The sequence below is a fragment of the Armigeres subalbatus genome, chromosome 1, assembly GCF_024139115.2.
Source record: "Armigeres subalbatus isolate Guangzhou_Male chromosome 1, GZ_Asu_2, whole genome shotgun sequence".
Classification (NCBI taxonomy): domain Eukaryota; kingdom Metazoa; phylum Arthropoda; class Insecta; order Diptera; family Culicidae; genus Armigeres; species Armigeres subalbatus.
The window spans coordinates 283,449,665-283,473,323 of record NC_085139.1 but is presented as its reverse complement, the minus strand read 5'-3'; the positions used below and the strand labels follow the sequence as shown (position 1 = coordinate 283,473,323).

The following is a 23,659-nucleotide window of genomic DNA, read 5'->3' as shown; positions in this document are numbered from 1 at the left end:
TTGGAGCAAAATAAACGAAAATCTGCAACCAGACACCTGAGCCTGGCCTCACAACTGGATCTCAAACAATGAGCTCCATCGTCGTTGTCACCAGAGGCCGATAGCAACAGAAATTCGGGATCGGAAGTGGGGCTGGGTCGGCCACACTCTACGTAGGGGCGGAAACGAAATCTGTAAACAAGCATTAGACTGGAACCCAGCGGGACATCGCAGCAGAGGCAGACCCAGAGGCTCATGGCGGCGAAGCCTCAATAAAGAAATAAAAGAAGTCGACCGAAATCTAACCTGGCAACAGGTTAAAGCGATAGCCGGGCAACGCTCAGGATGGAGATCTTTCAAGTCGGCCCTTTGCACCACCGGAGGTGTACAGGATCCGTAAGTAAGTAAGTAAGACACCTGAGAAGACATCTCAGATCGTGTGGGGGTTGGCAAGCGCCCGCAGCAACCGCCGTGCATGAGCCAAAATGACCTCCTGACGACTATACAGAAACAACCGCATCTCATCTGCGCATGTTTCTTGCATGGGTGAGTTTAGCGTCCATTGCATCCTCTCTACGCGTTTGTCCGAAATCGTATCTAAGCCACTAACACGTGTCATGGCATTCCAATAATTTTAGGAATGAGGGCGTGCTTCACCGATTCTACTGCAGAACCTAAGCAAGAACTTCACAAAACAGCCATGTTTAGACAACACGACTATGATTTCAAAAGTACACATCTATAATTTCTATATTTCATCTATAAAGTACTTTTAAAATTTTGGTGTTACGGATTCAATAGTTCAGAGTCCATCAGCAAAAACAGGACTTTTCCAAAAAGAAAAAGACAAAATATTCTACAGAATTAAGTTCCAGTACTTTTTTTAATTAAAAATTTGTTTGTATAAATTATAAAAACTCACAACTCGCTGGATATTTAACAAATACACCCAATATTTTTTTACACGGTTGGTCAACCTGATTTTTCTTTTTTTTTTTTTTTTTTTTTTTTTGAGAGTTGACCAGCTGTAGTCTTAATAGACTGGTATCTCGGCTGGGCTCTCCATGTGATACACAATACTAGCAGACGACTCAAGCTATGTTGCTCACTAGGTCACTGCGGCCTGGGTTTGTATTGTGATCATACCGATACATTATTCTTTCTATCTACAGTCTGTCAATTATAAACCGAACAAATAATGGAAGCTCAACATGTACATAGATGTTTTCTGAATAAGTAGTTAACATGTAAATTTAATTATTAGTTACTTGGAGCCGACATCCAATACCTAACAGCAGTCTATGTTGACAACGGGTGGTACTGTTGCCATTTCCAAGTAACAATTTCGAATAAAGATGTAATTATATCATTCTGGTAGGGTAGTTTCAAAATAGATTAATTTAAGTACTATTGTAATAAATGGACACATTGAAGAGCTTCCCTTATTTTAACACGGTTGAGTATCGGATGTTTGTCAATACGTCGTCGAGTTAATTGTATCCTATCAGTCACAGTAATGTCATATGTTAAAGTTTCAGTAGTCTAATAGTGATCATTATACAAAATTTCTGTCCAGTTGTTCCGTAATTGCTTTTTTTGTCAAGTTCTATTCCCTTTTCTAATATTCAAACCTTTATTATTTATTAAAATAATGAGGTCTAAAATTCAGTTATTCAGATTCAGGGTATACAATATTCAACGCATCATATGGTCTATCCTCATTTCCGTAAGTGGTCAAGTTATTAGTCTTGTAGCAATAATAGTGGTACTAGTTATTCTCTATCTTGTGAGTGCAATGGTCTCAATTAACTATTCTAAACAGAACTCTGTCTCTTATCTTTCTGTCCACCGATGGTCATGTATTTATTTTCGTTTTTTATTATTTATTTGATATCTTTAAATTTCAGTCATTTATTTTACTATCGGTCATTTATTTTATTACTAGCAGACCCGACGAACTTCGTTTCGCCTAAAATTGATTTATTTTCTGATTAGATCTCGAGTTATGAAGAAATTGGTGTTTCATTTGTATGGGAGCCCCCCTTTCCAAAGCGGGGAGGGGTCTCGAACTATCTTAAGAACCTTCCCCGGCCCCAAAAACCTCTACATACAAATTTTCACGTCGATCGGTTCAGTAGTTTCCGAGTCTATAAGGCACAGACAGACAGAAATTCATTTTTATGTATATAGAAGAAGAAGAAGAAGATAAGGTAAAGGTCAGCGAATTTGTCTTAATACGAGAAACACTAAGTCATGTCCCCTATATATCCGCTAATTTTTCTAACTAACCTAATAGAAGGAAGAGAGAAACAGTTTTTTTGCGTTGATCCATGCAGCTAGAGAGACTAAAATAAAAAGATTATCGAGAAGATATAATAGATACATTCACTATCTCCAATGCCAAATTAGTAAATCTACAAATTCTACTTTTCACTACTAAAATTCTACTTCAGATACGGGTACAAAATGAATTATTGTTAGCTACTACTACAAGTATAAATAGATGTATGCTATTTGGATAAGCGTTTGTTTCAGGGTCTTGTTAGTATTATAGTTATGTTAGTTAGACCCCTACTGAGCCCTGCCGGCACCTCCAAATTTACCAATAGGCAGTTGTTGTTAGATCGTGCGACACTAACCATTAGTTAACTTGGAGGCATGGTACCTCAAGTGTTTGGTATAACTGTTGACCTTATTTAAGTAAGATGTGATAAAAGTTTCTCTACGGAGCTTATTTTCAAACCATTACCATTAAAATAACGATATTCTTGTGAAGGAGATATAAAAAATGGAAAAATATCTTAATTTTTTAATTTAGTGTTGAACTTAACCTTTGTTTGAAAAAAGCACTCTATTAAACAACAAAAATAAAAATAAAATAAAAATCTTTTTAAGACACTTGAAATATCAACGTCAAGCCCCTTATCCATGGACAGGGCGGTTGGTCAACCTGATTTTTCACAGTTTTTTAAATACCACCTGAATTTTCTTTGATTTTTTTGTGATTTTTTTCATGGGGTTAACTCATAGTTTCATCAACCCTGAAGGTTGTAATCGACTAAAACCCACCCGTGTAAAAAAAGAACCGGGTGTATTCATATTCTTTGCTTTCTATAAATATTTTTTGATATCATTTAACATTAAAATTTCAAATTCTCCATTGAATAATTGCATTTTGGATTTTTTTTCTTTTCCTTGTTATTTTTTTTATCCCCCCCCCCTCGTACCTTCCAAGAGCTGTCGGACATAAAATAAATTTAATATTTGTATTGGCCCAAACAAATAAAAAAAAGGCCGTCTTCAGTGTCTCGTACTTGACTCGACTCGATGTTAAGACATTCTACTAAAAGCTCAAAATAATTTTCTTAACAAAAGTAAACAAATGGAAAAATGGGAGATGACTAAATTCAATTCGCCCGCAGGTGTCAAAGCGTCCATGGTATAATAATGTAGAACAAGGTTTCATTTGCGTCTTTTCCGAGCGGAACCTTTTAAAGGAGAGTCTGTATTTGCGACGCAGATTCGGGTCCGAGAAAAAGTCTATTAGGGAAGTGTTGATCTCGATTATATGTGTTTTGTTCTCCAGTTCTTGGGTCTATCGATGTGCGGGTTTGACCTTTATTTGTTCAATTAGCAACGGCGCGACCCGCTTACGCCACAACCGGCTTATCAGCCAAATCCCACGTTCACATCATGCGACAGCTATCTCTTTGTTTACGTCATAATCAGCACTTTCTCGGAAACCATATAGATTGCCAAAACTCAGAACTGCAACGGACCACCCAAAAGCAGACTCAACATGATCAGCATAAACATAAACATCATCCGTTTGATACCTCTTATAAGTTCCCGTAAGGAACCTTCCTTTCAGCTATAAGCAGAATTGTAAATTAGTCTTAAGTGAACTGTCAATAAAGATGGAGCAAGCTCCAATAAAATCTTTTTGGTAGAACCTCAGGTAGGACTGTTCATTTCCTCTCTAACTCTGTTCCTCACGGATATGTTCCTCTAGTTGTTGTTTCCTAATAAATTGTTGTTTGTTCCGTTACAAAAATGAAACATTGTTCAACAACCTCATAAATTTGAACATATCCTCATAATTTAAGTACCTTACTATCCTTCCTCTTTATACTGTAAAATTGTGTTAACTAACTTCAACTAAACCTTGTCTTGCTTACTACTTACTTATGGATCCTGTACACCTCCGGTGGTGCAAAGGGCCGACTTGAAAGATCTCCATCCAGAGCGTTGCCCGGCTCTCGCTTTAACCTGTTGCCAGGTTAGATTTCGGTCGACTTCTTTTATTTACGGCGTGTGTATGGGGGACATTTATGACAAAAAAATGAGCATCGCCAAAACTTTCACTACGTGAAAATATAGCTCTTAAGCTTTCATTTCGTGACTATTTGAAAAAAATCTACCGAGGGGTCTCGAACAACTTTTTTTTTCTCCTTGAAACGGATCTTTGTAATTGGAAGTCCAACGATTATTATTTATCGCGTCCCATTTAAAATGAGATTCCTGGATTTTTTTATTCCAATAATCGTATATAAACTCAGGGGTACCGAAATTACCAAGTTATAGTCTAAATTAATAGTTTGTTGGAGCTCAAGCATCAAAGTGCATGACGAAGCCGAACTCGATATATTTATGTTATCCCCTGCAAACAGCTAAGAAAGGCTTGGATGGAGATTATGCTCTGCATCGTCATCTTATGCACATATACACCCAATTCTTTCCCAAATATATACCAAAATTGAAACTTTGGTGGTAAATTTGATGGTAAAAAATGGTAACTTGGCTTAGAAACCTCGCAGTTAATAACTGTGGAAGTGCTGATTGAACACTCAACTGTGAGGCGGCAATGCCTTAGTGGGGAATGTAATGCCAAAACGAAGAAGGAGAAGTAATGTAGATACACATAATTCACTTTTTACACTTTTTTTCTGTCGTATTTTTGATTGTGTAACTTCAATTTATCACTAAAAACTATCCAACATGCCCATAGAAATCCTTAATACCTCATTCAAATAGAAATCAGATTTCAATTGATATACGGTAAACAGATGAGCGCAAAAATGAGTCATGCTAAGTGCACAATAAAGGCAAAAATGGAAGTAAATATCTAGCTTTTAGTTTAAAATAAAATCTCTTCTGATTTCAACGAAAAGTAACATGGGTATAAAAAAACTTAAAAATATGTACTGTATTTTGGCCTAGCGATCATATCGCTGCGATGCATAGTTGATGAGAACGAGTGATTCATCCAGACAAGCAAATTCATTTTACTACAAATGTTGTGGCAAACATGAAACTTTCTATGATATGGCACTGCGTGAGCTTGGAGAAATACTCATTCGAAACGATTATTTTCACTCGAAATTCATTACCAATTTAAAAATTAGTCCACTTTTCATTGTGTTGTCGCATTATTGCTATTTTGCTTTTGGCAATCACTTTCACTTTCACGTTCAATTATTTGGTCAAGCCGAATACCACCAACATAAAACGTAAACACAAAACCTGGACGATCAGAACCAGGGTAGTTTTAGAAGTTTTGGGAGAAGAGTTTGAATTTTTAGACACAAAAATCGTGCTGAAGGGATGACTCTAATAAAATCTAAATTGCCTAAAGAGTTCAGAAAAGTTAACCAGTAAACGAAAATCAATCTCCTGCCCTATGCATCAAATGCATCTTCTTCTAAAAAGACACTTATTTTCATGACTCTTGGTACAACCACCAGACTTTGAAGTAATCGATGAGCTTTACTTTTATTCATCTATCTAGTGGAAAAAATCTAGCTCAACAATGATCAGAAGCGTAATTTAGAAAAGCTTTACTAATTATTAGGCCCCGTTGATATTTGTAAAAACTCCATTGAACAAATGTGTTCTTTTTTTTCAAAACCGAAAATACCTTCCTAAAACTATCCCACATAGAAATGCCGAGCAAATGTCCTACCTAAACATTTCCTAGACCGAACCGGGAATACAACTCAGCCACCTCAGCATGGTCTTGGCATGCTTATCTCGGTAGTTTAAAATAGTTTGATATTATCTTGCAAATGTTATAAAAAATCATTAGGTTTTCAGATATCGTTATGTCTTGAATGTCGGAATCCTGTCGTTTTTTGAGCTCAAACAATCAATTTGAAATTTCTCAATTATCTGGAATAATTTCTACGAATTTCGCTAATTTTCATTTAAATCCAAAAAGTATAAAATTGAAACTAAACAAACACTGTTAAAAATATTAGTGGGTTCAACCCTTGCGAAGCAGTATGTTTGCTAGCCAAATGCTGAACTTAATAATTGTGGCTCCGTCATGCTTATCCTTATTTGAGCTTTTTAAATGAGGCTCAAAATAAAAGATCATAAAGAATATTCATTCCTTGCATTTAATTCATGAAAAATAGTTTAAAAAAATAATAAATGACGAGTCAACTCGTGAGGGACTCGTGACTGGCAGCTGGTATTAGATTAGAATGCAGGTTCTATTTGGAAAGGAAAAAAAAAAGTTGTTCGGGACCCCTCGGTAGATTTTTTTTAAATACCCAGGGAATGAAAGATAAGAAGCTATATTTTCACGTAGTTGAAATTTTAGCCATGCTCATTTTTTTGTGATAATATTGTTCTACCAAACATGCCGTGATTTCTTTATTGAGGCTTCGAAGCCATGAGCCTCTGGGTCTGCCTCTGCTGCGATGTCCCGCTGGGTTCCAGTCTAATGCTTGCTTACAGATTTCGTTTCCGCCCCTACGTAGAGTGTGGCCGACCCAGCCCCACTTCCGATCCCGAATTTCTGTTGCTATCGGCCTCTAATGACAACGACGATGGAGCTCGTTGTTTGAGATCCAGTTGTGAGGCCACCAGGCCCGAATTATATACCGCAGGCATCTGTTAATGAACACCTGCAGCCGTTGAGTGTTCTCCACTGATACACACCATGTTTCGCTAACGTATAACAGCACAGATTTCACGTTAGAGTTGAAAATTCGTATTTTGGTGCGTTCACTTATCTGCCTGTTTTTCCAGATATTTCTTAAACTCGCAAAGGCAGCCCTTGCTTTCTTGATCCGTGCGCCTATGTCGATCTTGGTACCGCCGTCTAACGCCATTTGGCTACCAAGATATTGGAAGCTTTCAACATTCTCCACTGGTTGTCCGGCTACTGTGAAACTGGAAAGAGTCACCGTGTTTACATCCAACGATTTGGTTTTGTTGACGTTGATGACTAAACCTGCTGATGAGGAGCGCTCGGCAAGGTCGTTGAGCTTACTCTGCATATCAGAGCACCGTTGCGCAAGGAGTGCAACACGTCATCCGCCAATTCGAAGTCGTTTAGGTGCTCCATGGTTATAGGCTGCCATAAGAGCCCGCGGTTTGGTTCACGGTCAATCACATCTACCAGAATCTCATCGATTACGATGAGGAACAGTAACGGTGATAGAATACATCCTTCCCTCACACCAGCTACGACCCGGATAGGGTCGGACAGGACCCCATTGTGCAGCACTCTACACGAAAAGGCCTCGTACTGTGCTTCGATGAGGCCGATGATTTTCTCAGGAACCCCCTTGCGTCTCAGGGCGCCCCACATATTCTCGTGATTGAGACGGTCGAAAGCTTTGAGCGTGACAATATGGTCCACATAGGATCTTCCGGCACGGAATCCGGCCGGAGAGTCGCATCGATCTTGTCTTGAATCCGGGCTAGGATAATTTTGCACAGAACTTTGAGAACGGTACACAGCAACATAATGCCTCGCCAGTTATCGCATACAGTCAGGTCACCCTTTTTGGGCACCTTCATTAAGATAACCTTGTCTTGCAGTTCTTCAAAACTAACATTATTGTGTAAGGATCAAACTACAAAACTGTAAAACATAGACGAACGATTAAAAACCACGCTCGAAGTGTCATAAAGCTGCAAAATCATAGAGATTTTTTTTTATCAATACAAGCTTCTTTAACCGTTGTGTGACCGGCAAAAAAAACACCCTTAACACCTTAACACCCTTAACCCCTAACCCGGCAGGGTACCCGGGTACCCACGAAACTAAAATGCTAATATCTCTGGAAATTTACAACCGATTTCAACAGTTTTGGGCTTATTCGATTCAGAATTTTCTCTTCTATAAAGATGTTACCAGGATGAACCGATCCGGTCAATTCGATTCCTGGAAAATCCGGATTTCCAGGAACATGTCCTGCATAAATGATACTGATCGTGGATTTCGATAGCTAATCAGCTATACGGGTATCAAACTTCTAGAAATTTCATCAGTAGATTGATTCTTATCGATTTGGGTCCATCAGAAGTGCAGATTTTCGATTGGCCATTCCAGAACAGGTTCCTCGAGGGGTCATAGGTGGCAATGAACATTGTTCAATGGAACATCAACAATATGGGTATCAAACTTCATGAAATTAACTCTTGCGTATGTCCTTAATGATCCTAGGCTTACCAGACAAGTTGACTCAGGAGTGGCCATTCTGGAACAGGCTCCCCGGGCGCCGGGGTTTGGCCAAAATTATTTCTCATTGGAACCCCAACAATATGGGTGTCAAACTTCTTGAAATTGTCTCAAGCGTTTATTTCTGATCTATTTGGGTTCATCAAACAAGTTCACCCCGGATCTCCAATTCCGGAATAGGTTCCCTGTGAAGTCAAGAATATTCATTAACATTTTCAGAGCTTGTTTTAAATCAATTTATCTAGCAGTGTGAGTGCAAAATAAATGCAGGGACCACTCATTGACGCCGGGTGACCAGCAGGAGACCCACCATAAGATTCCGGACACTCGGAGATATGATCGATTCCAGAAATTCTTCTAAACAGATGTGACTTTTCATAAACCGTTTGTTTTAACATTGTCATATCAAAACCAATACATGCACTACTCTTCGATCCTAGGCGGCCTCTATCTGATACTACGCAAGTTTGTTCTAGAAATTTGCGCCTTTTCTTATAAACAATCCGTTGTAAAGTAATTTCCAGGGCCATTAATTGACTCCAGGTGGACACTAAGTTATCCTTGGGAAGCTCCGATTCATCCGGAGCAGTGGTTAATTCTTGAAATTCGTCATTTGTTGTGAGAGCAAAATTAATACAAGGGCTGCCTGGTGGTCCCCAAATGGTGCTTCAGAAGTGCAAAGGCATGCAGAGCTGTGGTCAATTATTGCAGTTCGTTCTAGAAACTTTCGAAAATCGTTTGTAATAGCAGTATAGAAGTAGAGTCTTTGCTCGTGCTTAGAGTCATAGGGGTGTAACTGTATTGATCGATTTCTCTTCATCGATTTTATATTTGCTTCAGGTAGAAGATGCAATCATCCTTCACTACAACCATGAACCATCGGCAAACTACCGCAATTCACTACATTGATAAAAAGAAAACATCGTCGCAGATAAATCGATCAATACAGTTACGCCCCTATGATTCTAAGCGCGAGATTGCGAATATCATCCATTGATTCCGAGTGGCCACCAAGAAGTCCTCCGAAAGTACCGGAATTCCCGATGCAATCGTCATTTCTTACATTTTGTTTTCAACAGTTGCATAATCGTGAACAATTTTTTTGTAACAAAGTAAAAAAAGAAGGAGAAGAAAGCGGGCTTGGTAGTCATAAGGCTACTGCTTCTGCCTCATACGCAGGTAGTCGTGGGTTCAATCCAAAGTCCGTTCCATTCTCCTACTTTGTACCTTTCTTTAAATTTATCTCTAGCAAACGCTAGAACTGGAAATGGACTTCCATACCATTTCCATTTCTTTTCCTATGCCTTCAACTTGATTATTATAGCCGTTTCTGCTTCCCTACATTGACTTGCATTCTGAATCCACTGATAATAGATAGATGATGATAGATGATCAGTAGATGAAGAAACTGGCTAGTCTAATCAGTTTCGTCGTTCCAGTTTCAAAATCTACCTGTCTGGCCGTGAAGGCCGATGAGATGTCGACGGATGAGATGTTTAGCCTGAAGATGATCCTTTATGAATTTCGGGAGTACAACTGGCAGACTCACCATCTGTCTATTGATTTCAAAGCAGCGTACGATTCAGTGAAGTGCTGAGGTAGTGCTTGATGGGGAAGTTGTTGAAGAATTTGTTTATATTTGAACACATGACATGTGACATGTGACAATGACGTTTCCTGTGAAGTGAAAAGACGTATTGCTGCTGCGAATAGGGGCTTCCTCTAATATTGGTAACGAAATTTTCTCTGATTCGTTAGGATGTAAAAAGAGGTGGACCGGAAAGCTATTGGGGTTTTCGAGCAAAAAGTGCTACGTTCAATTCTCGATGGGAAATTAGAAAAAAAAATGTGTGGCGCAGACGCATAAATCACGAGCTGTATCAAGTGTATAATGAAGAAAATATTGTGAATCGTATAAAATACGGCAAACTCCAGTGGGCTGGTCACTTAGTGCGAGTTCCGGAAGAAAGAATAGCAAAAACAATATGCACCAGAGATCCGGATAGAGGCCAGCGAATTCGTGGCTGCTGCACGCGGTGGAATCGGACCTGGGAACCCTAACGGTTTATGAAAACTGGAGGAACATCACCCAAGATTGACAATTATGGAGCTCTACAATACGTCAATCAAAGGTTGTTTAGAGCTTCTTGTGGAGTGTCTTCACTTGTCATAAGACGATTTAGAACTATCCCATTTTATTCAACCACTTGAAGTGAACGATTTATTGAAAGTCGCAGTATTATTGGATGCATTGTGGCCGTTTAGATTGCATCAATTATGCTCTCACATTTCTCAACAAGGACGACTTAAAATTAGCACATCTTCGAAAGTTCGAAGCTTCCAGATCTTCACCTAACGGCCACACGGTGTCAATGAATGATCCTCGAATTGATTTTGATCGCACACAACTACAAAAAAAGTCAACGTTGGTTCTTGAAATGATATTGCTCTCATTTTGATGCATAAATCGTTTTGTGAAACAGTACGGTTTATGAGAATGAATTTAAAATTTGGCCCTTTTCTCAGAATGTTCCGGAGTTCCCGGAGGACCATTTAGCGGAGTTTTGCACTTACATTCATACCAAACCACTGTATTCTAGGACGATTTTCAAACATTTGTCTTTACTATGGGTGTTCCGGACATTCAGCGCCAGATGACCAATGGTGGTCAATGCGTTGGTCATGCAATGATTTTACTCTCACAATGCTACAACAGGTAATAGTTTTTAGGATTTCCAGAATTGGCATTACGCCAACATTAGATTTATAAAAAAAAACGCAGCTTCAAAATATAATCTTCTACGGTGTTAGGCCATTTGGCCGAATGCCATTTGGCCGAACAGGTCGTTTGGCCGAATGCCGTTTGGCCGAATACTTAAACAAAATTACCTTAGTTTACGAGTGGTCCTACTCCCTATTTCCTTTTTCTTTCTTCTTTCTTCCTTCCTCCTTGTTCCCTCTTCCTTCTTTCTTCTTTCTTATTTTTCCGTCCTCTACCTTCCTTCTTCTTTCTTCCTTCTTTCTTCTTCTTTCTTTCCCTTTCTCAATTCTTCTTTCTTCTTCCTTCTTCCCTATTTCTTCCTCCTTCGTTTTCCTTCCTTCTTCATTCTTCTTTCTTCATTCTTCCTTTTTCTTTTTTCCTTCTTCCTTCTTCTTTCTTCGTTCGTCCTTCTTCCTTGGCCCTTCTTCTTCTTTTTTCCTTCTTCCTTTTCCCTTCTTTTTTATTTTTTATTCCTTCTTCCTTCGTTTTTGTTTTTTCTTCTTCCTTTTTCCTTTTTCCTTTTTCCTTCTCGCTTCTTTCTTCTACCTTCTTCATTCTTCATTTTTTCCTCTTCCTTCTTCCTTCCTCCATCTTCCTTCTTCTTTTTTTCCTTTTCCCTTCCTTCTTCCTGTTTCCTTCTTCCTTTTTCCTTCTTCCTTCTTCTTTCTTTTTTCTTCCTTCTTCTTTCTTCCTGCTTCCTTCGTCCTTCTTCCTTCTTCCATTTTCCTTCTTTCTTCTTCCTTCTTCATTTTTCCTTCTCACTACTCACTTCGTAAAGAAACGTATTTCAATTATTCGGTCAAACGGCCAAATGGCGTTCGGCCAAATGACCCTTTCGGCCAAATGGCGTTCGGCCAAATGACCCTTTCGGCCAAATGGCATTCGACAAACGGCATTCGGCCAAATGAACCTAAACCTCTTCTACACCTGGTCATTTCTCCTGATGTTCCAGAACAATCTAAAACCACTTAGTGGCCATCCGGGATGAATGAGTAGTCTTTGTATTGATTTTGTTCGCTCATTGCTACAACACTAAAATTCTAAAAAGTCTCAGTTTTCTAGAATAAACTTTCAGAATCGGCAACTTCTCCGGATGTTTCGGAGCTTTCAGTGGTCCACTTAGTTGCCTTCTGGTGTCATAGGGTAGTCCTTGTAATGATTTGGCTCTCAACACAAACGGATTACAAAAAAAACTGCAGCTTTCTATTTTTTTATTTATATTTATTTATATTGAAAAGTATTTATGGTCACTTAACACCCTACGGGGTCCTGTCCTGCAATAGAAACTATAAAGTCAGCACGTCTGGTGGCTCTAAAATAATCAGAAACACACTGCTGAGGCAATTTCAAGAAATTTGATGCCCATATTGTTGAGGTTCCATTGGAAAATGTCCATGGCCACCTATGACCCCTCGAGGCACCTGTTCTGGAATGGCCAATTGAAGATCTGCACGTCTGATGGACCCAAATCAATCAAAATCAATCTGCTGATGAAATATCAAGAAGTTTGATACCCATATTGCTATTTACCTATCGAAATCCACGATCAGTATAAATCTATGCAGGACCCTAGAAATCCGGATTTCCCGGTGATCCGAGGGTCCGGCCCGGTCCAATTCTAAAACAGCATGATAAAGGACAAAATTCTGAATCGAATGAGCCCAAAATGGTTGAAAACGGTTTAAAATTGCCTAAGATATAAGCATTTTAGTTTCATGGGTACCCGGGTACCCTGCCGGCCATTTAAAGGGTAAAAAAATGTCGGAACCCCTCCCTCCACCCCTCCTTAATCAAAATTTCAGTTAACCCGTACAATCGATTTTGGCCGTCATTATTGTGGAAATGACAGAGTTTCAACCTCCTACTATGAAAATTCATTTAGATATCGCGAATTTAATTCCAAAAAGGTACCCGGGTACCCAGCCGGCCACACAAGGGTTAAATGTGTCAATAATTTATCAACCATGCGGCTCTAATTCAACTATACAGCTATAAAGCAAAATATGCAAAGTTAATACAATCACACTGATGTTTCAGGAAGCGCAGAAACAAACCAGTTTATATGGAATGTGATCGCTAGAATCATTCTAAACTGAATTAGCATAATCTTTATTAAACTTCCTCATTCGGAAGAAAATAAATAGCATCTCATGAAATCTTGTTGGGTAACGGGATAGTCCTCAAAACCAGTTCAGACACATTATTTTACCTAAGCTCCTTATCTTTTCTGCATTGACGTGCATTTGAGATTCAGCCTACTATCAGACGATATCCCAAGGCAGAACTGCCGTAATCTAAAACAGTGACGTATACGCCATTTTCCAAAAATGGTGTTGACGAGTAGTACTTATCCAGCTCTTTAACAGAAAAATGGAAAACATGCATGTTATAATTTGGCGCTTACGTCACCTTCTCAGATTATGGCAGAGAAGGAGACCGTGTTTATATGAAAACCTAAGTAAAGCTAACTTGTTATTTTGCACCTGCTGTATGAATTAATTCTGAAATTTTTCTACACCACATCGCGTAAAACTTAAAATGCTAATATCGTAGAAGTTCGAGGCCAACTACTTTCTCTCATCGCCAGTAAACAGATTCTTGTCCGTAGCATTTAATTAGCTATTTTTCTAAGAACGTAAACAAGTTCTCCAACGTCTTTCTCAATCGAACAGTCTCACCCAAGTCGTAGTTGATGTGATTTGTGTCTTTTCGCACTGTTTCCCCGGTTTCCCCATTTCACTATGAAAAGGTGGGCGGATCAATGAAAACTAAACACAAAGACTAACAGATGCGCGTCAGATTAGCTTTGTTTGCACTCTAAGCATTCTACGTAGATAACATATTTAATTTCATAGATCACAGGCCCCTCAAGTCGTTCAATTAGGAATCTATCAATCATTACCTAGGCTGTAAATCAAGTTAAGCAGCTTCAAATAATAACTTCACAGATCAATAAACTGATTACGCTGATTACAACGAATTTATATTCTGCCTTTCCGATGCCAATAATGGAATCATACGGCCACATAAGTTGTTTTTTGTTTGACCCTCACGAGTTCAACTTGTTGTCAGAATAGGAAGTCATGGCCATTGCGGGTATTAAAGCTACCACGAGCTATCGCCTGATAGCCATTCATTTGTTGATGTTTGCGTAGTCGCGCCGCGGTCGAGCCCCCATCCGTTGCTTGAACGTACCGATGGGTATGCAGTGCGGAAGAGAAGCGCAGTGGAAGCAGAAATAAACAACCTCGTTGTCCCCTGCGCTTGACGCACTTCCAAAGCCCCAACACATGCGTGCGAAGTTGCTTCCAATACGTTTGTGTGTTGCCCGAGAGCTTTAGAAACGCTGCGGAAACATGTGACCGAGTGTTTATATTTTTACTATTCTCGCATATTCACTAAACTTGCCGGCTCGGGACGATGAGAAGGTATAGAGAGGGTGGTACAGCTACCGCTCCATTGTGAATACTAAACAAAAATCAATTCATCCAGTATGTTTAGTCAATTTATTCGTTGCTTATTGAGAAACGTTGATCAGCAATGGTTCATGGATTGCATGGAGGGTAATGTCTAAAAATATGTTATGATTGTGAACGAAAAACCTTTTTTAGTCTAGCTGTCATAATCAGATTTGCAATCTGTGGATGACTAGTCAGATCTTTCTTTGGAAGCGAATCCTAGTACGTACAGCATAGTCCTTCTGTTTAGCATTGTGGGTGAACAAAGGAAGGAATCAAATGAAGATGGGTTGAAAACCTGTAAATCTTCTTTGTTTTTCGCGAATAATTAGAGCATGCTGGAGAACGGCATCGTCATCGCTAGGTGGTAACTTTTTGCTATCAATGATAATATTCCTGCTCGTCAAATTGCAAGGTTGAAGTGTTATCGACCATTGTGACGAAGCATTTTTTTAAATTGTTTTTTGCATATTTGTCTTAAAGTATCACTTATACCTGCAACGAATGACTGCAGAACAACCAACATATGCCTAATCGGAATAATTATAAACGAACCACACTATTTTCCTACACACTTCAAAGAAACAGTAACCCGTTCAAGCATTTGACGTCGTTGCGAGCGTCAATAAGCAGCTGAGAAACGTGAAGGTCACACTGTGTTGCCACTACTGACACATGTATGTACGCGCCAAAACCCATTATTGGTAGCTGCTGTTTGGTATCAGGCCATTGCTAGTAGGTTCAGCAGGTAACACCTTAGTATGCAACTCACGATAATTTTATGGAAATTGAAGCCAAACCAAATGTGGAATTACAAGAAAGCAAGAACGAAAATCGAAGAAAAGCTCTAATAAGTGCTAACAAGGACCGCAAACAAGGTGTGTTTTTTATTACTATACTTACTTTGTCCCCGATCGGCAACGATTTTGATGTCATACTTGGTGGAAATCACGATGGACAGCACCAGCAGTGCGACCACGATGTACGCTCCGGAAACCACGTGACCGATGAAAGCCAACACAACCAAGAAGCCCGATATGAGCGCACAGAACATGCCAGGCTTCTCGTTCCGAAGTTCCAGCGCCCGGCGGCCCCACTGTCGAAGCCTATCCTCGACCAGTGGGGTCATCTGGAGGCGGAGATTGGCGTACTGCCGACACCAAAACACCACCAAACCAGAGAAGAAGAAGATTCCCAACGGTCGGAAGTTGAACCTGCGTCACAAACAAAGAATATTCACATTGTAGCGTTCGTCGAAGTAGTCCAAGTTCACACAGAAATCGCAGTCATGGTCGTACACAGTAGACCGAGAACGGTGCCATTTTCTGCGGGGATTTGGACCATTTGAAGCGTGCACAAACATACCATACGATTGTTCCAGATACAACGGAAACCAGGGCCGCATACGCCCCGGTTGTTTTGGTAACTTTAATCATGATCTCTTCTAGTATTTTCCTACTAGGATTGCACTTGCTTCCTTATCACTATAAACACTAAAATTTCACAAACGCAATTATTTGTTCACTTTTGCAGATTAGTGCGTCGTCGCAGGCGATTCGAACTTGTCACGTTCACATTCACTTTCGTTTTGACTCGTCGTTGCGCGGCGCGCCTTGCTGGTGGCGCTCAACGTTGGCTGTCTTTCTGCTACAATATGTCTGAAAAAATGGAGAGGAGCACAACAAAACAAAAAGATTAATAATAAACCAAAAAATGAGTACGTAATTCTCAATGAGGTAGACATCCGACTGCGTCCTAAATTGTGCCTTCAACAACAATTATTGTATTGGTGGCGGAGCAAACCGGCACGCAATAGGTTGGTCGGTAGTTATTCGGAAAAATGATCTCACACACCGACCGACCAGCTGCTGCTGCTGCAGGAGAACTCCTTGGCAATACGGGCAATACTGATCGACCGTGCCGTGGAAAAAGAAGGTCGACGCCGCATGTTCTAACGAGAGTCATATTTCTCCGTCTTGGGATCAATTCTGCGCCGTCGTTTATACGACCCGTAGCCGTGATATGGTCGTCGCTTTTAGTGGCGAAGGAATGCGTGGGAGATATTATTTTGTAGACTATTATTGTGATTGTGACGGAGCGTCATTCATGATGCATGTGTTTCGAACGTTACTGTTTTGAATATCGAACGATACGGATTGTTGAACGCTATTATATTTATCCGATCGATACCGAATGAATATGTATTCGATAATGGGTTGGTACCGAATCATGGTTTGAATTCAAAAACAAACCATGCGCTATGAATCTTTCGTGGAAATGGTTTAATTAAACGCTGGTTAACTTCGTTATAAGACGATGACAATGGATTCTTATAGAGAGATTGATTTTATATGAATAAAGGTTGCGTCAGAACTATGGTAAAATATTGTTCTTAATAGACTTGATAATATTTATGTTTAACTGCTTAGCCGTGCGGTAAGATGCGTGGCTACAATGCTGAGTGTGTCTGGGTTCTATCCCCGGTTTCAGTCTAGGCAATTTTTGGTTGTGAAATTTTCTCGACTCCCTGGGATAAAAGTATCATCATGTTAGTCTCATGATATACGAATGCAGAAATGGTAACTTTGGCTTAGAAACCTCGCAGTTAATAACTGTGGAAGTGCTTAATGAACAGCTGCGAGGCGGCCATGTCCAAGTGGAGGATGTAATGCCAATGGAGATGAAGAAGAATATTTATGTATTAGAGAATAATATTGACGGCGCCGGTAATGAGCGATAAGCAGACCAACTTCAATTGAATTTTATAAGCATGTCATTTTTCTACTTCATTTTAATTTTTTTTTGACTTTCAACGGGATATTTTGTTTTAATATCCAAGGAAGTTTCTTATGAATTTGGACCGGAAATTCTTTTGAATTTCCGCGGGAAATTGTTGTGTTTTTTGTGTACCCAAGTAACCAGTAAGCATTATATAAAGCATTTGAGTGGCATTATATGCGCCTTTACTGCAAAACATTAAATGCCAATAAGCCCTATAGTCGCCTTTAATGCTATTTTAATGCAGGTTTTGGCCCAATATATGGCTGCTTAAATGCTCAATCCTACTTTATCGATAAAGTAGAAATTTCGCTGAGTTGCATTTATTCAGCATCCGAAATGCTGAAAAATGCTTAATTTTAAAAACAAGAAAAAAGGTTTTTTTAATGGCATTTTTTCTAATTCTTTTTTATATTTTTTCATATTATATCGTTATTGCATTTTCATATTTGAAATGGAACACAATTTTTTACTTTCTTCGAGCGGGATTCGAACTCGCGCTCTTGCCACCTGACGCTGTAGTTGTCATCGCCCTTACCAGCTGGCCCATAAGAGAAAGATGGTAGTGGAAATATTTTTGCCAAATATAAACAAAATCCCTTTCAGGAACATTGAAACTTAATCTAACTCATCTCAGAATGTAACTGTCACAAACGTCATAGCCAGTTGCAATAAAACAGCTACAGTAGTGCTGCTTTAATGCATCCATCAAAAATAGTGCAATGGAATAATAAAATGTAGCGAAACTATGTAATTAGTGGTAGGGTTAGGTTAACGACAAGTACTCCTGTCAATGGTCGGAATGGAAAAAAACATTCTGCACGTACCGATTTCTATTTTCAAATGTAAGTTCATTGGACAAATAGTCCCCGCTTTATGGTTCCATATTGGAAAACGTTTGACGTATGAACACTACAGGCCTTAAAGTGGCACTAATGTAGCTGTTCCATTGCAAACGAAAAACAACATTGTGCATTCAGAATGCTATTTTAAAACTATGCCTCTCATGATGGCTTTGAGAATGCTTATTTAGAACAGCCAAGTTTTCGAAATGCTTATATACAGCAAGGAGCATATGCAATGCCAGTATAATGCTACTATAGTGCTTACTTTAATGCTTATTGGTTACCTGGGTAGTTTCGCCGAAAAATGTTTCTGAATTTATTCGTGTACTTCTCTTGATTTTTTTTTCCGGAAAATTCATCTTATTTTCATGGTAAATTATTCTGAAGGCACATTATTTCACAACATCGCACGGGTCCTTATTATTGTTCTACCTCGAGGCAATTAGCATAAGATAATCTGGCAAAAGCAAAGAGGAGGAGTAAATCTTGGATAAAAATTGACACGCCAACAGGATAATGGCAATAAACAAGAGATTTGCCTGTAGTTAACGATAACCAGGCACACATCACATTGTTTGAGTTAATTCATTCTCTGCTCTGCACTACTTATGATATTAAGTGGCATAGAAGGTAGGACAATAAATTTGTTCTCATCAGTTTTTAAGCCAAATTTCCTCGACAATTATAGCGATTATAGTTTAGGGATATTTCAGTGAGGTGTGAGAAATTAGGATTATCAGTTTATGCTTTATGTATTGAGTTTCGAGGGTAGTGAATCTGTAAGCTTTTGGTTAAGTGGTGTCCATAGTTTTTGTCGTAAAAGAAAAGTAAGAGATTGAGTGCACGGTTAGAAAAAAGTACCCAATACTAGGTACTTTTCACTCAAATCGGGGGTTTAGTGTGGGAACCCAAAATTAAGTATTTTTTTCTTGAAATTAAGTAGAATAAAATTAGGTTATGGTTGGAAGTTAAGGCACCCCAAGTAAAACGTGCGTGGAGCTAATACGGAAGAAGCAAACAGAAAGATTCTTAGCAGGTGATAGTAGAAAGGTGTTGGCCCATAAATTGCGACAGAAGAAAAAAAGATTTTGAAATTTGATCGGTGTAATCAGTGGAATAAGCTAATCAGAAGGTTGATAATCTCGAAAGGCGCAGAGTCGCAGAATAACAGTGGATCAAAAGAGAAGATCCCCGGATCGAATGAACTTGAAGCGACTTCGTCCAAAATGGAATCCACCTGCAATAAACCCGTGAACAGACATTATTTAAAATTGAAGTCATTCAATGGGTTGACTCGACTTCCAAAGCTCTATGCAGACAAACTTTTGTAATATCCTTGTCCTTTGTTAATGCATGTCTTTCTACTCAACTGAGAAGAAATAAAGTAGTCGTTTTGACGTAGAAACGTCTTTGTTTTTGATACAGATAAAGGGGTACATTTCACAAGTTTTAAAAATGAGTGCGTCAAGAAAAAATGATAGGTGTCAGTAGCCAATAAGTCGTACATTTTCAACCTATTTTCAATATTTTTCCACAAATTGTTTGGTAGTTTTTCGTTTGTAAATAAAATTGACCTCTCAGTTAATAAGTTCTAAATCAACAGTTGCGAGGTGGCAATGTTCCAATGGGGGATGTAATGATTGTAATACCAATAAGAAGATAATATCTACCTGTACCTAACGATCTCCCTGATATTCGATTTATTAGAAATTAAAAGAAAATGAGTTCGTTTTACAGTTTTTTTAATCAAAACTCAATTAACCACAATTAGGGGAACTGTTCCGTTTGCCATTTGAACATATATTCAACTCATCGCAAAACAAAGAAATACAGCACCAATCTCGTCGCTAACTCGTTTTTGCTAACAAGCGTGCTCACTGGTGAAAAAAAAACACAAAAATAAGAAACAATACAAATTCTTGTTCATTGCATTGTTTTTGATGGGATGTAAATAGGAGCTATGGGATGAAGTGCCGAACCGGTCCCCCAAATGTTTTCAACAATTGAATGTATGAATTCGTTGGTGTTCTAATAGAATAGGCCTCAAACTTCCTCAAATCCTATAATGGCTTCGTGTTCTACGTCCATAGTTCGTACTGCCTATCACTGGGCTGTCCATTTTTTATTCCGATATTTCTTAAACTAGATGTGAAGCCACTTGAGATTAAGGTAACGCTGTTTATACCCTTCAATAAATGGCGTCGGTGTCTCGAGGGTGCGCTTTTTATCAGTTTTGGATTCAACAAAAAGCTTCTCATGAGGTCCTAATTCGATTCTGTAAAGAGATCTGATTTTATTGATTTTGGAACGTTGTAATCTCACTTTTACACAGATCTCAAACCAGTTTAATTGATGAGCACTCTCGAGCTTGGAGATTCTTGTCACTGTTTTTATAATTTACTCCATGTACAAGGTGGAATGTGTGGATAAGCGGTCGTTGAAAAATGACGTCACAGGTTTTAGGGGGAGGTGTCTAAGATTGTGTGACAGTACACTAAGTATACAAAAAAGCGTGACAGAGGGAAGAGGGGGTCTAGAAATCTCAAAAAGTAGTGGACGTCGGTGTCAGGCCATTAGGCCGGAGGCCGTTAGGCCGAAGGCCATTTGGCCGAAGGTCATTAGGCCGAATGGACATTAGGCCGAACGGTCATTAGGCCGAATGGCCATTAGGCCGAATTAGCAAAAAGAAACAAGAAGTGAAAAATGAAAAGTTCTTTCTTCACCTCACCCCTTCTTCCTTTTCCTTTCTTGAATCTTCTTTCTTCTTTCTTCCTTCCTTCTTCCTCCTTTTTCTTCCTTTTTCCTTCTTCTTTTTTCCTTTTTTTTCTTCTTTCTTTCTCCTTCCCTCTTCCTTCTACTTTCTTTCTTCCTCCTTCTTTTTTCTTCCTTCCGTTTTCTACCTTCTTCCATCTTTATTCTTCCTTCTTTTTTATTTTTTATTCTTCCTTCTTTCTTCCTTCTTCCTTTTTTCTTCTTCTTTCTTCTCTCTTTCTGCTTCTTTCTTCATTCTTCTTTCCGTTTTCTTCTTTCTTCCTTCTTTCTTCTTCCTTTTTCCATCGTCCTTCTTCCTTCTTCTTTCTTCCCTCTTCCTTCTTCCTTCTTTCTTCTTCTTTCTTCCCTCTTCCTTCTTCTTTCTTCCCTCTTCCTTCTTCTTTCTTCCTTCTTTCTTCTTCTTTCTTCCCTCTTCCTTCTTCTTTCTTCCCTCTTCCTTCTTCTTTCTTCCTTCTTCCTTCTTCTTACTTTTTTCTGCTCTCTTCCTTCTTCCTTCTTTCTTCATTCTTCCTTCTTCTTTCTTCTCTAATCATCCTTCTTTTTTCTTTCATTTTCCTTTTTCCTTCTTTATTCTACATTCTTACTTCTTTCTTCTTCCTTCTTCTTTCTTCCTTCTTCCTTCTTCTTCCTTCCTTCTTCCTTCTCCCTTCTTTCTTCTCTCTTCGTCCTTCTTTCTTCTTCTTTCTTTCTTTTTCCTTCTTCCTTCTTCATTCTTAATTTTTCCTTCTTCCTTCTTTCTTCTTCCTTCTTCCTTCTTGCTTCTTCCTTCTCTCTTCTTCCTTATTCCTTCTTTCTTCTTTCTTTTTCCTTCTTCTTTCTTCTTTCTTTTTCCTTCTTCTTTCTTTCTTCTTCCTTTTTCATTCTTCCTTCTTCCTTCTTTCTTATTTATTCTTTATTCTTTCTTCTCTATTCTTCCTTCTTTCTTCTTCCTTCTTTATTTTTCCTTCTTCCTTCTTCATTCTTTCTTCTTTCTTCTTCCTTCTTCCTTCTTTCTTCTTCCTTCTTTATTTTTCCTTCTTCCTTCTTCATTCTTTCTTCTTTCTTCTTCCTTCTTGCTTCTTCCTTCCTCCTTCTTCCTTCTTTCTTCTTTATTCTTTCTTCTTTATTCTTCCTTCTTTCTTCTTCCTTCTTTATTTTTCCTTCTTCCTTCTTCCTTCTTTCTTCTATCTTCTTTCTTCTTCCTTCTTCCTTCTTCCTTCTTACTTCTTCCTCCTTTTTCCTTCTTCCTTTCTACTTCTTCCTCATTGCGCACTACTCACTTCTCACTCCCCAGTTCTCATTCGGCCTAATGGCCATTCGGCCTAATGACCGTTCGGCCTAATGACCATTCGGCCTAATGGCCTTCGGCCCAATGACCTTCGGCCTTCGGCCTAATGACCCAGCATCGTGGACGTCATATTTGAAACGCCCATAACCCAAAAGCAAATAATAGTCGATCCATACTCTTCCATCAATAAGCCATAACAAGAATTATAGTAACAACAAGAGCCAGAGTTGTGCTGAATCATTCTCATGCGATAATGATTGGAATTATCGTTTGATAACTTCTCAGCTGTGAAAAGTAGACGAGTTGTCGTTGGCGATAACTTTTCGAATTTTGAAATCAATTGATTATTCGTAATTCATAATTTATTGGTTCGTTGCTTAGGCATGATTTGATAAATTACGTTTACTGAGGTTTGGTGTACCGTTCAGCAGTAATATTGATTCTTTGTTATTGACATTATATTGGGTTTTAGTTAAAAATTTAGCATGTAAGAAAAAATGCTGAGAAAAAAACATTTGTAATTGCTTTTAGTAGATGGGATAGTTCAAAGAAAATGCTCTTAAAATATAATATCACAGTCAGCGAGGGATGCTGTGTAGCAGAGGATTTTCCGACAAATCACAGCTACTCCAGAATTTTTGTTCAACACAGTGGATCCAGTTGTCAGTTGTGTTGATTTTGGCTAATCTGTGTATCTGTTGGATAATAAGGGTCCAGAGCCAATATCATTTTCAGTACTCGATTCTGCTTCATTTGGAGTTTTCTTCGATGGGTCCTTGTGCGGTTGCTCCACGCTGGAAAGCCAAGGTAATGGTAGGACGAATTAGTGCTTTTGTTGGTGACGCTCAGGCGAGATCGATGACATATCAACGCCCAACGGATATATGTAGGGGAACAGACGGCTTTGGCAGGTTTTGTTCTATTATTGGCAGGGGCGTTTTTGTCGACCGAATTTTATGAAATTTGGCCACAATATTCTTTGATATGCAAAGAATGTTTTGGCCAAATTTGATCATAATCAGTCATAAAAAAGCCCCATGACAATAATAGAACAAAACCTGCCAAAGCCGTCATTACCCCTAGGTACTTTATGATTTTGTCACATTTTTTTTAGCGTTGTTTGTAAGTGCACTTTGAACTTCAGTTTCCGGTCTAGGTTCAAATCGATATTTAACTTCCGTGAACCAATCACTCCCATTTTTCATTTCCGTTGATATCTTTCTAGTGCATTTTGCGCTGCTTGCAATTTGGTGATCACGATTGCAGGATTCTGAATCTGTCGCTATGAGAGCAGTGTCATCAGCGAAGATGTAATAATTCACT

The 23,659-nt window shown here is 38.9% G+C and overlaps 1 protein-coding gene across 5 annotated transcripts in view; it reads right to left on the bottom strand.

The window, feature by feature from the left end:
• LOC134207661 (uncharacterized) overlaps positions 1-23,659 on the bottom strand; it is a 62,135-nt gene that overhangs the window by 12,296 nt on the left and 26,180 nt on the right. For all 5 annotated transcript variants that reach the window (XM_062683440.1, XM_062683437.1, XM_062683438.1 and 2 more), the window contains exons 2-3: positions 16,040-16,332; positions 15,578-15,888 (exon numbers count right to left, since the gene is read on the bottom strand). In XM_062683440.1, coding sequence (XP_062539424.1) covers positions 15,578-15,888; positions 16,040-16,110 — 382 coding nt within the window. In that variant the 5' untranslated portion in view covers positions 16,111-16,332. The remainder of the gene's footprint in view (positions 1-15,577; positions 15,889-16,039; positions 16,333-23,659) is intronic.